General features: G+C 37.8%; 3 protein-coding genes and 1 long non-coding RNA gene across 5 annotated transcripts; 2 read left to right on the top strand and 2 right to left on the bottom strand.

Moving 5' to 3' along the window:
- Nucleotides 1-168: 168 nt before the first annotated feature.
- Nucleotides 169-3,894, bottom strand: EMB1473 (Ribosomal protein L13 family protein). 2 transcript variants are annotated; one of them, XM_088218478.1, is made up of 4 exons: nucleotides 3,526-3,894; nucleotides 2,614-2,799; nucleotides 2,075-2,245; nucleotides 169-676 (listed from the first exon to the last, which is right to left on the bottom strand). In XM_088218478.1, exons 1-4 carry the CDS (start codon nucleotides 3,802-3,804, stop codon nucleotides 566-568), a joined length of 747 nt encoding a protein of 248 aa, XP_088074604.1. In that variant the 5' UTR covers nucleotides 3,805-3,894; the 3' UTR covers nucleotides 169-565. The 2 variants fall into 2 exon arrangements, with proteins under 2 accessions (XP_088074604.1, XP_021895049.1); XM_022039357.2 differs by having other exon boundaries at nucleotides 169-573.
- Nucleotides 3,895-4,040: 146 nt separating this feature from the next.
- On the top strand, nucleotides 4,041-7,204 carry LOC110812527 (integral membrane protein (Protein of unknown function DUF92, transmembrane)). The gene is made up of 5 exons (XM_022039320.2): nucleotides 4,041-4,470; nucleotides 4,575-4,828; nucleotides 5,551-5,674; nucleotides 6,242-6,346; nucleotides 6,831-7,204. Exons 1-5 carry the CDS (start codon nucleotides 4,078-4,080, stop codon nucleotides 6,915-6,917), a joined length of 963 nt encoding a protein of 320 aa, XP_021895012.1. The 5' UTR covers nucleotides 4,041-4,077; the 3' UTR covers nucleotides 6,918-7,204.
- A 275-nt stretch (nucleotides 7,205-7,479) lies between these two features.
- On the top strand, nucleotides 7,480-9,279 carry LOC110812526 (protein ROOT INITIATION DEFECTIVE 3-like). The gene has a single exon (XM_022039318.2). It carries the CDS (start codon nucleotides 7,821-7,823, stop codon nucleotides 9,051-9,053), a length of 1,233 nt encoding a protein of 410 aa, XP_021895010.1. The 5' UTR covers nucleotides 7,480-7,820; the 3' UTR covers nucleotides 9,054-9,279.
- An 872-nt stretch (nucleotides 9,280-10,151) lies between these two features.
- On the bottom strand, nucleotides 10,152-11,994 carry LOC148266490 (uncharacterized). The gene is made up of 4 exons (XR_015818779.1): nucleotides 11,939-11,994; nucleotides 11,799-11,866; nucleotides 11,615-11,706; nucleotides 10,152-10,317 (listed from the first exon to the last, which is right to left on the bottom strand). It is a non-coding gene; the product is annotated as an uncharacterized LOC148266490 (long non-coding RNA).
- Nucleotides 11,995-17,103: the final 5,109 nt, after the last annotated feature.

Genomic DNA, 17,103 nt, shown 5'->3' with positions numbered 1-17,103 from the left:
TATGTTAGTTTTCTGATCCCATTGCAGTTGAATTAGAAAAGGTCATTTCAAATGTAAAATAATGTTCCCACCCCAAGGAAATCCAACAATTGACACTGCTTTTTGATACAAAGATTGCAGCTTTGACTGGGTTGAAAAATGTAACTAGATCTTGTCCTTCCTCTAAGGTAAATAAATTAAATTGTTCTTAGTTTCGTATTCAACAAGAGTTATTATCCTTTAAACAACTTACACCTATAAGACAAATTTCCGACTCCAATCCATCTGAAGGACCTGGATGGCAGATAGATTTTGAGCACATCTACAAAAAAATGCAAATACATGAGCAGCAAGCTCTTCCAATTAAGAGCTAAAACGTCATATTCAGACCCAACAGGACCAAAACCATATGAGTACTGGAACTATCTGGCGAAATGCGGATTTTTTGGTGTCCCTCTAGCCAGTTCTGCTGCATATCTATCTCTGCTTCTGTATCCTCTTGTCCCTTATGGGCAGTTCAATAGGCTTCTGTGCTTCATGTGGATGGTCTGGGCCTTTGTAAACCTTTAGGTGGTTGAAAAGTGCCCTACCAAGCTGCAAGAAAAACACTCTTATCTTCGTCAAGAGTTGGACAATAAGCAAATGTGGGCAGCAAGATGAAGAAACATCCACCATTATCTCCCAAGCAATAGGCCATCTAGGGAACAGAGCAAACATGAAGCCCCAGAGGTGACACAATTAAAGCAGGGAGGTGGTATAGATTTGGATAATGTAGAGACCAATATATTAAGAAAAAAAAAAGAACTCATTAATCAGCAATGAGTTCATGCAATTTATCTTACTAATGAATAGTTCTGTACCTGCACAAATACTGCTGTTGATAATAGCATAATTTTTGGACCATAACATCAAAACTAGATAGCATGAAAGACAGATCATTGCGTAGCTAATGTCCCCTAACTTCCTGCCTCAGTGGTCAAGGACATACATTAGGATGAAGAGTCATTTCATATATACTGAGTTCAATTCTGAAGGGGAGTTCTGAGGCTAAGGCATCAGTAATAGGGCTTACATTGGAGAGAATATCATTCCAATATGGCCTTGGCTTTGGCAAATTCTTAGTCATAATAGTAAAGAAAAAAAAGGGATCATTCCTTGATTGATCCTACTCAGCTTCTTACTGCAACAATAAAACTATCAACTTAATGGCTTCTTTAAAATGGCGGTCAAGTATTGAACCAAACTTCTCATCCCAAAAGATGCCAATTGCAAGTGTTATCAGTCCCTATGACCTAGTCTCTATCTTGTTTCTTACTTATTAACTTAATTCGTTAGCCTTTTTTCGTTTTTGTAAGCTTTAAACCTATCCCAGGTACTTGCTGCCTTCTATAGACCAAATTCCTGCACTCTATTACTCTATAGCCAAATTCCTGCACTCTATTGCTGCCTTCTGTAGCATTAAAATTTTTGCCAACACTTTTTACTTTTCTCTAGAAATCACCTTCATCAACCATTCCTGATTCATAATACTGTCCAGCTGTACTGATTTTATGTTTATCTCTTTTTCTTTTCTTCCTTTGTTGGCCTAAGAGCTGTTTCTTATCTTCTGCTTTTGTACCCTTTTCTTCTCTCTTTAATAATATGTCTTTTTTCATTAAAAAAATGATAGTATGGAGGCCAAGTGAGCCAATAAGGTCTCCACACAAATGAGACATATCCCAAAAAGTAAAAGAAACGACAATATACTCGACTTAGATAGACAGGTTCCCAACTTTATTGTGGAAAAAAGTTAACCAATAGAGCCCCACAAAACCTATTCCAGTAAGAACTATTTTTGTCTACTTGAGCAACATAGTTCTCGTGGATCACAACCAGCTTAAGCCCAATGCTTGGTTCACAGAATTAAGAAATTGGATAGACTGTGAATATGTAACAATTGATGGTAAATTAGAAGCATAAACAATTGTCTAAAGAAATGGCACAAAGAATACTTCACTCTTTCCGATGGATCAACATGAAACCAGAAGCATTGACCACAGATTCCTCTCGTCAACCATAAATATGACGATAAAACATGCATAACTTGAGAACTCACCCTCCCTTTAGGAAGCATGCCACGTACAGCATGCTCAATAATTCTTTCTGGAATTCTCTGCTGTAGCTGGTTAAATGTTTCCACCTTCATACCACCTGGTCTTCCTGAATGCCTCCTGTAGAGCTTTTGGGTCCTCTTCTTCCCCGATACAGCAACCTTTTCAGCATTCACCTTTACATACAAATACATAAAAAAATCTTAGAATTACCCTTATAACGATCCATAATATGTAAAATTAAAAAGCTTCAAGAAAACCAATTTCATCTTTTGGTGATTATTATTAGACCACCATGCGGTCAAATTATAAATATGCATAATAACATGAAGGCAGTAGCTTAGGGGCCTGATCAAAATAGCCAAGTAACATAAATCCAAAAAACAGATTTTTTGCACAAAGGTGCATCATAGCACAATAGACACCATGTCCCTGATATACAGAGATACAGACATGCACAATGGCATCTGGAGATGGAAACACACACAAAGATTCCTAAACATGCTATCAAGTAAAATCAGTCATGAGAGAGGAAAGCACATACCACAATTACAAAAGCCCCCATGTCCACACTAGGAGTATAGGTGGGCAAATTTTTTCCTCGGATATGTATGGCAATTGTAGAAGCCAGTCTTCCCAGAATTTTGTCCGTCGCATCAACAACGTACCATGGTTTATCTGTGTTCACATGATCTGCAGCCTTCGGATACCACGTGTTATTCCAGATGTCCTGAAAGCAAAAAACATAAGTTCAATTTATAGAAAAAAATGAGAATTATTAAGAGCAAGTAGCATATGTCCAAAGTGTCCGGACTTCAATGCTCAAAACAATCTTGCATCCATAATTTGCTTAAAGATTGTAGTCATTTATGGTATAAACAGGATTAAGCAAAGTGAACATCATTGCATTGGTCAATTAAACATGAAACAGATAAAAAAATAATTTTTAAGTTGAAAATGGTCAAAACAATCTTAGAGTAAATCAGCAAAATAGAGAATCATGAAATCCAGCTCCAGGCCACTCCATACACCAAAAACTATGATAATGTTCACCAAATAATATATTTATTTACCACCTCCAAAATTACTTTTAAAAAATGCCCATAATTGAAAATCAATGAAATGCAGTCCAGAATGGGTAAGAAACATGAACTACATTTCTGAAACTCCCAAACAATAGCTTCTCAATTGGACAGAAAACCTCATAAACTATCATAATTCATGTAGTCAACCTTCAACCAGGTGCTATAAAATCAAACAATTAGGGCTATGATTTGTTTTTTTCTTTTTTCCTTTGATAAAGAAAAGATATTGAACCCCACATTTTTCTTGTAAAAGAAATATTCAGATACACCACCAAGTTTTTCATCAATACCCCACATTTTCTCAGCAAGCAAACAGCAATAAACAAATACAAAAAGACGGAGGAAAGGAGAGAAGGGAAACGAACAATTACCGGACCATCAGCTTCATCCTCTTCGAACATCCACCGCTGGTTTTCCGGCACCAGAGAGAGATCCTGATCCTGGCACTTAATCAGAAAACTCTTCCGGTTATCAGCAGAAAACGTGGTAGGTACCTTTGGTTTTGAAAACGCTACTGAGAACCCAAGAAACGGGCTCCTCCTGCCTGCAACGGCACTGGTTTTGTTTAAGAAAAAAAATGATTTTGTTGAACAAGAAGAAGATGAAGACGTCGCGAAACCGACTGAAGAGGAAGCACAAACAACCGCCATTTCTCCTCGGTTCTTTTCTCTCTCGCTCTGGCTTTACTGTGTTCAGCTCTGTTTCGTTCTCGTTTAGTGCTGACTGGATAAGATGGATGGGCTCGCTGTGGCAGAAGTTTTGAGAGTGGCTGAAAATAAACTTTCATGACAGGGGTAAAACAGTAATTCGGTGACATTAATTGGGTTGGACCCGAATCCGATTGGAGATCCGAAAACAAGATCCACTTTCTCATCTTTCTGTCTGGTCTTCTTTGTCAACCAGGAGCTTAAACAACCAAAAAAATGGCACTTTCGGTACTGCTTTACATCGATCCTCGTCCAACTCTTTCTCTCCAGCCCCTACAACCATCCCTTTTTTCTTCACGACCCAGGAAGGCCCATATCCTTTACCGTAACCCTAACCCTAACCCCAAAACTTCCAAAATGTTACTCCAGAGAGCCAACGCGGTTCCACTGCAGGGAGCAGTATCGGAGGCGATGAACCTTATTCAATCTGTGCCGCCCACTTGGCAATCCGCCTTACTCAGTAACATCCTGATCTTCGTTTTGGGGTCCCCGATTCTGGTCTCTGGGTTATCTCTTTCCGGGATTGGCGCCGCTTTCTTGCTCGGTACTCTCACTTGGCGCGCTTTTGGATCGTCTGGTTTCCTTCTCGTTGCCTCTTATTTCGTCATTGTGAGTTTAAACTATACAATGCATGCGCCTATTTTGTGATGGAGATCAGTTCATCCTCAACTTGTTTGGTTTTAATATTGTTTGATGATCTTGTAACATGTTAGGGAACAGCAGCAACAAAGGTGAAAATGGCTCAGAAGGAAGCACAAGGAGTGGCTGAGAAGAGAAGAGGGAGGAGAGGGCCTGGTAGTGTAATTGGTTCCAGTGCTGCTGGTTGTGTTTGTGCTTTTCTTTCAATCTTTGGAATAGGAGGTCAGGCGCTTTCTCAGCTTTGGCTATTAGGGTTTGTTGCCAGTTTCTGCACTAAGTTGAGTGACACTGTTTCCAGTGAGATAGGCAAGGCATATGGCAAAACAACGTAAGTGGATGCATCTTAATCTAAACTGGAAGTTCATCATAATCACTTACTAGTGCTTAAAATGAATGGGGAATTTGAGACTAGTGGCTTGTTTTATGTATTTTTAGTGTCAATGTGGTGTTTTCTGTTAGAAAAGAATCATTTTGTGATGGAATCCTTAGGTTGTTTAGTTGGCTACTGTAGTTGAAGAAGACCATGAGAGGGTTACCCAAAAGCTTTGAAGCATGCTTCTATTTGAACTGGTAGCCAAACCCTATTGATATCAGAAGAACTGCAGCAACTATTTAAGTTTCATTTCATAAAGATAAAACAGGTATATGTTGTTTGTGTAATTACCTGTAATTAATCAATACTCAATTCATCCCTTAAAAGAGATGAAGTCATTATTGTTTACGAGTACCTCAAATTGCCTTCTTTATTTCACATTTTTCTGTAGATCCTTAAAGTTATCAGATTATGGAAGTGGGAAAATTTGGATAAACTGAAAGAATTAATAAGTGGAGTTAAAAGGATTGGTAACTTCTTACATTCTGGCAAGATAGTAACTTAAACTCTTAGATTTTTCTGTTGTATATTTTGTTTAAGTACCATGCCCTAGTGATCTTTTGTGCTTGGTGGGCAGTGTATCTACCCAGGTGCTTATTCTCATTGCAGTTTTCCACTTGTCATGCCCATGTATCCTACATTGTCTAATAAATCAGTTCCTGATGCATAATGAGCAGGTACTTGGTTACAAATTTTAAGGTAGTACCAAGAGGAACTGAAGGGGCTGTCAGTGTTGAAGGAACAATTGCTGGATTTTTGGCATCAGTTCTTCTTGCTAGTATTGCTTGTCTGATGGGCGAGGTATTCATGATTACATTTTCCAATTGTGTATTTCTATTAGTATACAGTGTAGATTTCTATTAGTATTTACTTCAAATTACTTCCCTTATTTAAGTTAACTTGCTTCCTTATCCTTAGAATAATAAAAGTTTTTTTTTCTTTTTACAAAAGAACAAGGAGCAAATTTTAGGGACCATGAGCTATGTCCTAAGTAATAACAATAAACCCTAAGCAAGTACATCCTGAGCAGGTTGAATTGACAAACGAGCTAGATCCTAGCCTCCTACGAGCAGAAGTTTTGTGGATGCAATAGATTTTTTAACTCAGAGAAAGCTCTTCGCCTTTTTGTGCATAAATTAAGCTTCATGTATATTTGTTTTCCATGGATTTATGAGAAATTTCACAAAAGAACGTTGGTTCTTCAATCTAACAGTTATTTTACGGAAGTGCTAAAAATTATTGTAGACATTGTGATCTAGATTAGTAGTTGGCATCCTTACATCTCAGTTTCAGTACCCATCAACAGATGACCATTTGAATATCTTGGTATTTATTAAAGATTGTTTTCTCTGTTTTGTTGTGAAACAGATAGATGCTCGTAAGGCAGTTATATGCGTAATAGCTTCTCAGATTGCTAATCTTGGTGAGAGCATAATAGGTGCTGCACTTCAGGATAAAGAAGGATTTCGATGGGTAGGCAACCATTTTGTTGGTGGCTTGGTCTTTGATATTTCTGTTAGATTGTGGTATTTCTTTGCCTTTTGCTTCCTCATTCTAAGCAACTGGGGGTGGAGAAGTGTATATTGGGTTGACCATTGCATATCAAGGGTGCTGGTAATGGGGGAGGAAGGAACCTTGAATTAAACTCATCATGCAAATCTCTGTTAAAACTTTTGTTGGTTTCACGTTGGCTTATTTGAGACATGCAACTAGTTCTGACCTCACAGAAGAAATTGACTGAGGCATGAGTATATGTTGATGCGGGGTTGATGCCTGCATACTTATCGCTGCCTCAAAATTTTGAGAGGAATGATGATTCATTACAGCATTGAACTCGTGCTTATAGAGTCTCTTGTATCTATCATCTCTGTTGGCTAACGAATTGATTTGCTGGTCTGATTAGTTTTTCAATGTGATAAATTCTGCTTCTTACTTACAAATCCACTATGCCATGCAGCTCACCAATGATGCTGTAAATGTCATCAACATATCTGTGGGAAGCATTTTAGCAGTCTTGATGCAAAAAGTTGCCCTTGGAAACTGAAGGATGCAGACCTAGTTCATGCTGCACGCTTTATCATGATCTCCACAAAAATGGATGACAAAGAATATTAGTTTTGAATTTTTCATAAAATTCATAACAGGCTTAAATTTGATCAATTCTTGGCTGACTGTTGTACTAATGAATTTTAATGTGGAGAAAAGGGGAAAAAATATATATCTTTTACTTTCTTGTCAATTCTTTTGTAAGTATATTCTAGTTATACTGCCTGTAAAAATGCACAGTACTTGTATTTTTACCTATACACGTTCTCAAATATTCATTGCCTAGTTTGGAAGTTAAAGACATTATGATCATACAAAGAAAATAAAGATGATTGTAACTTATCTTTACAGGCATGCTGCCAATGAAGATGTTTACCATGTAAACACAACAGAAAGTTGTGATCTTAAACTGATTAAACGAGGAGGTTAGAACATGAAGATGTCAAAGGAGTCTGTAATAAGCTATCTGCTGTAGCCGACAATTTTTGCTAATCTTTATTACAAGGAGACCAGTTTCCATACTTCATGCAACCCATGAAAAAACATGTGAACATCTTTAATGACATAACAATACAGATTAGTCATCAAATATCCTTGAAAATGGTTTTCCCAAATGTGGGTGCTCATAATTAATGCCATAAATAACTTCTTGTGACAGTTTCCTTCAATTATATCTCTGGGTTTATGCAGAGTTCTTCCAAACCTCATCCTGATTGAGTGTTACAGAAACTACTCTCAACAAATTGGAAGGGACCCATAAAAACCCAAACCCACAAAACAAATTTACTTCACCAGGCAAAGCAAACGGCCAAATTTGAGGAACCATAAGCACCTCGTTTTCAACGCCCTGCCAAACATGCACCCATAATCAAACCCTTCCACAATCCATTGCCAGAAAACCATGTCTTCTTCCTCCCAACAAATTTTCTTTACCACCTCTTCTGATGGACCCATCACTGCCTACGACGCCTCATCCACCACCGCCATTGCTCGTTTCATCACCAGCCGCTCTCCCCGCCGAGGCCTCGCCGTCGCCGGCAACAAAAGTAACACCTTTATTGCTGTCTCACATGTATCCTCAGCCAGTCCCTCTGGTTCTATCCACCTTTACAATTGGCATTCATCTACTTTTCTCCATAGCATTCCTCTCCCTGAACCTGTTGCTCCACTAGCAGCCACTTCTGATGGTTTCTTCTTGTTTGCCGGCGGACTCTCTGGTCATATCCATGTCCTTTCCATCCCTTCCGGAGACTTGCTCTCTTCATTTCCTGCCCACAAGAAGCCTGTATCTTGCCTCAACATCAGCCAAGATGGGTCTGTTCTGATTTCCGGCGGCGATGATGGCACCATTGCTATTCTCCCAATTTTCCAACTCGTTGAGATGTCGTCAGGTGATGAGAATCCTTCGAGTGATTTTATGTCGATGAAGTTTGTTGCTCATGATGATTCTGTGACACACATAATTTCCAGTATGTCAACTTTCGTATCTTCCTCAATGGATTCCACATGTAAGCTCTGGAGTCTTTTTAATGGAACCCATCTGCAGACTGTGAGTTTCCCATGTGGAATTCTGGGGTTGGATTTAGACCCAACAGAGACCCAATTCTATGCTGCTGGTTTTGATGGATCAATTTACAAAGGGTGGGTGAAATTTGGGAGAAAAGCAGAGAGAAGCCATGAATGGATCATGTTGGGTCAAAAACACAGCAGCACAGTGGTGTCAGTGGTGATGACTAATGAAGGGAAGAATATGGTGTCTGCATCAGAAGATGGTTCTCTGTTTGTTTGGGATATTGAATCAGGAGAAGTCATAAGGGTTCTTGGAAATGACATGGGTGGGATCAGTGACATGGTTATGGCTAACGGAAAAGCTCATGGGTTAAATATGGGGAAAGAGGGGAGCCATGATTTAGGGTTATCAGCTTTGGTGCTGAGCAGGAGATTGAGAGATTCATTGGAGATGGAGGAGGTGTTAATGGGGGCAGCAAAAGACAGGAGAAGAGCAATTGAGATGCTTGAATCTGCAATTACGATGTACCAGAAGCTCCTTGAACTGATTCTCAAAGAAGTCAAAGGGGGAAATTGCAGCAACACTGACAAGGAAAAAGACGAAAAAGACAAAGATGACATGTAAATTTCTCTTTACTGTAAGAAATCCAAACAGAGTTGTGCAAGAAAGTTATGCTCTTCGGCCTTTTTTTTATAAAAAATTTATGCCCTTCGCGTGGAAAGTGAAACTTCTTTTTTGGGCTTTTCAAAACCATAAGAAATAAATGGCCATATGTAGCATTCACCATCCAGAATAGTTTATTATGTCAATGAACTTCTTCTATAAATGATTGTTGGAGCTGGATAAGGTATTGATAAGTGAAAAATAATGTCAATGCAACATAACGCACTCTAGTGCCTTGATCTCATAGGTACATCTCTTGATGGCTTGTTGTAGACGAAGCAGTTAAGAATGAAAATTGGGCCAACTTGGATGTTATTTGTCATAATTTGAATGGAAAAAGGTTATCTATACAAGCATAAGGAGGATCCCATCTCCAATTGTGTTAGGGTTATAGAGACTTTAGCTCTACAATTTATATATTATTAAAAATTAACTAAATAATATAACGTGTATAAATTGATGATATGTGATATGATCATTGATACTGTTAGTAGTAACCGATAAAAATGGACTAATTCAAATAATTTTTAAAATTATATGAATTATTTTGACGCAAAATGTTACATACATATTAAATTGAACGAAAGAAGTATATGGACAAAAGATATGTATTTAAGTTATTATCTTTCTATTCAATGTCTTAAACTAATATTTGCAAGTTATAAAAAGCATTTAAATGATATTATCATATATATTTTTTTATAGAAAAAGACTAAGTCATATTTTTTAACTCATTATAATTACCTTAACTAAAGGAACTATGATATCATAAAATATTTATTTTATCTACAAATGTCATGATTCACTGAGATGATATCTAACTTTATCACTATAATTTTGCTAACACACTAATAATTTAAAATTTTAACTTTATCTGAATCATATAGGTAGATTATTTACTCTATTTCACCACCATCTATATTATTTACTTAAAATAATTTTAAAGCATGTAATAATAAAATATATAAAAGTTCAAATCCCTATCATGGATTTCGAGCATTTAGGCTAGCAATAATAATGTAAATAATAATGAAAGAGTTAAATATTACATTCCTTGCATGTTTACTTAGAATGCCCAAATAGACGCTAAAAGAATGTTCGAAACTAAAACGAAAATAACACTACAAAGTACTCAATAACTTTGATTTGCGATTGACAAAGTGGAAAGAGATGATTGCTTAGCTAGTCTCTTATTGTTCCAGGTCCAAATTTTGGTTGTTTTGATCTGAAATGATTAATAAGAAGCGGGTGAGATACGTTAACTCAGTAAGAACACTAAAAACCTTATCATCGACACAGTAATCAAAGAATTATAAAAAAATCATAAAACAACTGATAAAATAATTTTTTACTTGAAAATAAACCTGGTGCGATCGCACCCTTCCTTTTATAGAAATAATTTTATTTTCCTATGTTCTTACCAAACAACACTCATACACAACAATAAGGTATATTCAAGGACATAGTGAGAATATGATTAATTCTTTACCGTCCTACCCAAGCTAGGATTACTTACCATCACCATTTTTATTACATGTTGTCATTTTATTTTCATTACCGGTATCGCTGTGGGCTTATAGGGATCCCCGCTACACATGGGTACACAAACATTTCCTTTTGTAAATCACCGATCATCCTCGTATTCCATCTGGTAATGGGCGCCATAACCAAGAACTGTCTCAATACCCTGTCCGGTATGAGCATGATTAATTAACTCCCAACTCCGTCCAGTATAGGACTTCCCAGTCTTGTGAGACTGAGGATACATCCACTGTAGGGTTTATCCTATGTATCAAGTCTGTACATTCTCTCCCAGGATACCAGCAAGACCTTGATTTATATTCATGTTTACACATGCATTTAATAACATATAATCTTGCACTTTTCAATGGATTAATGGCATGTGAAATTCGTACCCTACTAAAACGAGAAGCATGTGAATCGTACTTTGTTACTCATCAAGGACCAAATTAAAATCTAGCCAAACGACGCAAGTGGAACGCATACTCCATGATTGGACCAACACTACTAATGAAAGTCATTATGTGACAAATAAATTTAAACACAAGGAATCTACAAAGTAAAATAATCATTCACAAGATAAATGCAATAAATAAAGTGAAATTCAGCAATTCGGTCCATATAATCAATGTGCTAATTTTTAACAGTCACACAAAATACATATAAGGACAAGATTAATAAACTAAATAAGAATAGAAAACTAAATAATACATAAATATAGGGAATGGAAATAACGATAAAATAACTGAAAAAAATAGGGAATAAATGTTCAAAAATTAAGGATGGGCGAAATAATTAGAACAATAAATAAGAGTTTATTAGCTCCATCGGCAACTTGGAAGATTGGATTTCACAACACGAATTAGATTTCAATTTAATCGAGTACACATGTATACATACATTCATAAATGTCTTTTTTATTTTATTTTATTTATTTATTTTTTTTTTTTTGTTCAGGCTTTGATTAAGTCGTTAGAAGGGAGGGATTAAGGTGTTCTTACCCTTGGGACGCCGGTGACGTCATTTCTTGCAGCCGTCGGTCGCGGTGGTACTCCTTACTCTCAGCTTCCACTGTTTCCTTCCTGTTTCCATTCTATTTTTTTATTTTTTTTTATGTGAATGGAAAACCAAATCGTCAGTATATACGGGAAGAGAAAGGGAACAAAGGAAGGAAAATGAGCTTACTAAAATTGGGTCGTGGCTTTCAATTGCAGACACTTGTTTTCCCATTCTCGACTACGATTTTTGTCAATCTAAGGCGAAAATGGTTAAAAAGGGGTCGGGAATAGATAAATAGGAGAAAAAAAAGAGAAAATCAAGCTTACCAACGTCGTCCTCGGCTTCTCTCTGGCATCCCGATCTTCTTATTCTCCGATTGACCTGGCAGATAGCATTTGGGAGGCTGATCTAATGAGAGGTTTAAATACCTATCGTCCTTTAATCAGGGCCATTTGTGCAGGTCCACGTGGAGCAACAATGGTCGTCCGATCGCACTTATTTTGAAAATGCATCTGAACCGTTTGGTTGGAGATACACGGGTCATTCGATCGAGCCTATTCAAGGAATTGATATGGGTCATTCGTGCGCGCGGGAGTGGCCCCGAGCCATTTGATCGACCTGGCATGCGGATTGCCAGTGTGGCTTCTCGCATGGAACCTGTGTCGGCGTGTCCGTCACGCTACGTACAACAATTCGCTGTGCTGCTAACTAGGCATCCACATTACCCGCTTCTTCTTTTTCGCGAATTGACCACTCTTTTCTAAATTTTTTTTAAAATAAGTCATCCCTTATTTTCATTTGGTCCTAATTTCTAAAATTGTTTTAAAAAGCGTTCAAAATAATATATCTAACAAAAATAATTAAAATTAAAATCTACACATTATTATTATTTAAAAAATTAAATTTTATCATTCCGAGTCTGATTTTTGGACTCAAGGATGTTACAAAATACAAGAATTTTATGAAAAAAATGAAAGAATATAAAATGTTCTAAATTAATTATTACAAGTATTAATCCATAATTATTGAAAGAATATAACAATATAAGCATAGCAAGATCTACGGCAGTAAAAGAATAGACGTGACCATAATTAATCAAATTAATAAAACTCGCATTTTACATTTTTATATTTTTATATTAAATTATATCAAATATTATATTATTTTTATTAAAAATTATTTCATAAAATTATACCAAATAACCAATCGAGGTAATAATTAACTTTTACAATACTAATAAATTGTTGACATGTCATGGTTGAAAAAAGAATAAGGTGATAAATGCCTTAAATTTGGGAGGGCTAATCCAAAAAAAAATTAAAAATTGATATAAATAATATTCGTGTCTTCTTTTGTATACAAATGATCTATATATATATATATATGTATATATAAATTGTTTACCTAATTTTACCAATTTTTTCTTAATAAATTCATACATTTATTAATTAGTGAGAAATATATATCAATTATTATAATACAATAAAAATAATCTCTAAATAATAACACATATAGGAATCAATTCAGTTTGAATTCACGACTTCTTATAAAAAAAAAAAAAGAGATGCAGGAACCATTCAAATAATTGATTTAGTTTATAAATAAAAGAAAAAAAACTCTCAACATGAATAACTTTTGTATTAAAAAAAAGAAAAGAATAAACAAAATATAAAAAAAAAGAACAATAATGAACTTTTTTTTTTTTAATAAATACATTATAGTAGTGATCAAATAGTCTTTACTATAGGTTTCTTGTAACATCTTGAGTCCAAAATTAGGCTCGGAATAGGAAATCTTAATTTTTTATGGATAATAATAATAATATATAAGTTCTTGTTTTTAATTATTTTTATTGTTTTATTTAAAAAATATATATTTTGGACGTCTTTGAAAATGAATTTTAGAAACTATGACCAAACTATAAATAAAGTAGGATATCTTTGAAAGAGAAATTTAAAAATAAGAGTCAAATCACAAAAAGAGAAAAACGGGCCATGTGGATGCCCAGTCAGTGGCACGATGAATCACCGCACGCCGCGTGGTGGATACGCTGACATGGGCTCCATGCAGGAAGCCACGATGGCAATCTACATGTCAGGCCGATTGTAGCGCCCGGGAAATTAAAGAAGAAGAAAAAAAAAACGCGCGCGCCACGTCAGCAGACCCAGTCAGCAGTCCTGGCCAACCAGGACCTGCCACGTGGCAAAACCACGTCGACCGGGGACGGGCCACGTTGGCGATCCGTGTGCGCGCGATCGAACGGTCCAGATTAAATCAAAATGGACGGCTGAGATCAAAAGGCAAAAGGATATAAATAAGACCCCCACACCAGACCCCAAACCCTAGCCGCCTGCCCTCGCCGGAGAAGACGAACTAGAAGCCGGCCACCGCCACCCGCCGCCGCACCGGAGGGATTTCCGACCACCGATCGAGGTAAATTTCATACTCCCGACTCGTTTTTCCACGCTGATTTCCCCAGTGGCTAAATCGGAGCCAAAATCCCAGCCAAACGGCCAGAAAACACGGCCGAAAGCCAGCAGCGCCGCCGCGCCCCTCCTCGGTTTTTGCCTCCGATGAGGCCCTTCCCGGCCTCTGTTTAATGCAATTTTTATATCACCGTGATCACCATTCTTTCCTCTACAGGTTGATCGGAGCCGAATCACCAAAACACGAACTTCACCGGAGAGCCACCGCACCCGAGAGCACCGCCGCCGGTAAGCTTCGGTTTTCCGTAAATTTTCGGCCCCCCGAGAGCCGTAGGGTTGTTTTATCGCAGGAACCAATGCGAGTGTGGCTGAATTCGGCCGGAAACGGCCGAAAACGGCCAACCCGAAGCGAACTGCCGCCGCAAGCGGCGGCGCCGTCGCCGGAGCACGGCGGAGCCGCCGTGACGGAGTTGCGATATTGGCCGAAAGGGGCCCTGGGCCTAATTTGGGATTTTTTAGAACACGTGCAGGTACCAGTAGTGCGTTTCAGTTCCCCGGAAAAAATTCAGGGAAAATTAGGGACAGCCTGCAAGCGCACTGTGAAGCCGTGTTCAGACCCTGAAACGAGTAAGGACCCCTCACCCTATTTTCTATCACGGTTTTAAAGTTCAATAAATGATAAAACGGTATTTCATGAATCAACGAATGTGTGAAATTGCTTAAGGTCGCTAATGGAGCCCGAGTCTAGTGTGTTTGTCGGTTAACTGTTATTTGGCCTGTTTTACAGTTTTAAATGCAGCATGAGGTTTGATGTTTTCATTTTATAGTTTCGTGTGCATATTTTTACTATTTTATTGATTATGGATTGAATGACTGGGATATTGATACTGTATGTTGTCTGTTTGGCATAAATTATCGTTTTGCTTGTTTGTATGTGGATTGATAATGCTGACTGAGGGAAAGAGAGAATGAAAGATTATGTAAATGGGTAATTGTATAATGTGGTCAGCCTGACTAGATATCCTGGGAGATGGTGGACGGACCGGGTCCGTAGGGAACCCTACCGGGATTGTGGTCTCCCATACCGGACGGGGTATGGAGATCTTATGTGTTTTGGCGCCCATACCGAACGGGGTATGGGGACGGCCCGTTTCACCCTCATATCGGACGGGGTAATGAGGTTTATAGTTTTGGCGCCCATACCGGACGGGGTATGGGGACGGCCCTGAAAAAATGATTTCAAGTGTGAAGGGTTAACGGGTAGCGGGACACCCCTATGGATCCCCAGGGATACTAGTGGGCTGGTAAATGAGGAAAATATGTTGTGTAACGATTGAATTACGAAAAGCTTGATAAGTATTATGTTATACAGTTTATATATATGATTTCATGATGATGATGATGTTATTGCTTTCGTATATTGTTTTATGAATTTCACCGAGGTAAGTGAATGGTAAAGGTTTTATTATTGATAAAAGGATTTGTTGTAAATTATGCTCCATTGGTCTTTTTGTGTTTTCTACACACCTTTACCTCCGTGACGGTGAGATATCGTGATGTCTTTACTGGGCTAGTGTTGCTCATTCCTTATTTAATCATTTCAGATCAAGAGGACATCGTTCCCGAGCCGGTTCCGCAGGAGGACGACGAAGGGGACGCCTAAAGACTCCATAGTCATATTCGTAGCTTTTACTTTCAAGTTTCTCCTTTAGGTAGTTTGATCTTTTATATTTTGTGAGCACGTTTTTGGTTTTAGTGTAAGGGATGTTATTCAAATTTTGACTTCGCTTCCGCATTTGATATTTTTAATATACATTCCATTTTAAATTTCCGGGGCTGTTACACCGATCGAACTGCTCGGGGCCACTACCGCGTGCACGAATGACCCAGATCAATTTTTCAAATAGGATTGATACAACGACCCACGTGTCTCCAATCGAATGGTCTGGATTTGTTTCTCAAATAGACACGATCAGACGGTCTTCATTGCGCCAGTGGACCCGCATGGACGACCCTGATTGAAGAATGAGAGATATTTAAACCTCTATTACCCGGCTCCCCAAACCCTAGCCAACACACCCACCGGAGAAGAAGAAGAAGGGTGGCTGGAAGGGGACTCAGTTGTTGGAGGAATGCCGGCGTCACCGTGCCGAAAACACCAAAAACACTCCGGTAAGCCAAATTTTCTTCCTGTTCTTCCCATTTCTCTGTCTTAGCCGCCTAACATGATTTCGATACAGGGTGACTGGGAGAAGCCGCAAATCGCGAGGGAGGAACGGTGAAGCTCGGTTGAGCTATTACACCGGAGGACCAAAACCACCGATAAGGCCCTATTTCTCCCCTCCTTTCGCCGAAAAACACCCCCTAACCATGATTTAAACAAATTTTTACCAAAAACCAACCAAAATTTGTTTGACTGAGAGGAAGAACCACCGGAGAAGGAGGACCAGATGGTGGAGCACGACAGCAGTGTCGCTGCACCGAATCCCCAACCCAACCTCCGGTGAGATTTTTGCTTTTTTTCCGTCATTCCTTGTGTATGTTCATGCTGTTTTGACGTACATTTTCAATCCTACCAGGAAAACCCAAAAAATTCAAGAACAAAAAACTATCAAGAACCGTGATAAAAATGTAGTGTCCTGAACACTGACCCAGTGTAAGAATCCCTCACATTTTCTCCTATTATGGTTAAATTAAAGCTAAATCAATAATAAATGGAGAATTATAAATAGTTTGGCGATCCTTTGATTAATTAAGTACATGTTGCTGATTATAATACCTGGGATCGAAAATCGACCTGAAAATTTTTTTTTATAAAAAAATTATATAAATAACTAATTCAATTTATTTTAATTTATTTTTATTGAATTTTTTGAGAAAATGGATTAGGGACGAAATTGAAAATAATTTTAAAAAAAATGGGCAAAATTTTGAATCAACTATAATAGCTCGGACCTTAAAGGAAATGAATTTATATTTTAAATGCATAAGCGAATATTAATGTTAGGGTTTACATTCCTTACACAGTAAATTGAAATACCCAATAGGGTTATGGGAATATCCCT

This window comes from Carica papaya, chromosome 4 (genome assembly GCF_054855325.1).
Source record: "Carica papaya isolate Zhongbai chromosome 4, ASM5485532v1, whole genome shotgun sequence".
Classification (NCBI taxonomy): domain Eukaryota; kingdom Viridiplantae; phylum Streptophyta; class Magnoliopsida; order Brassicales; family Caricaceae; genus Carica; species Carica papaya.
The sequence above is the reverse complement of the archived record's forward strand: the minus strand, read 5'-3'. Positions and strand labels throughout refer to the sequence as shown.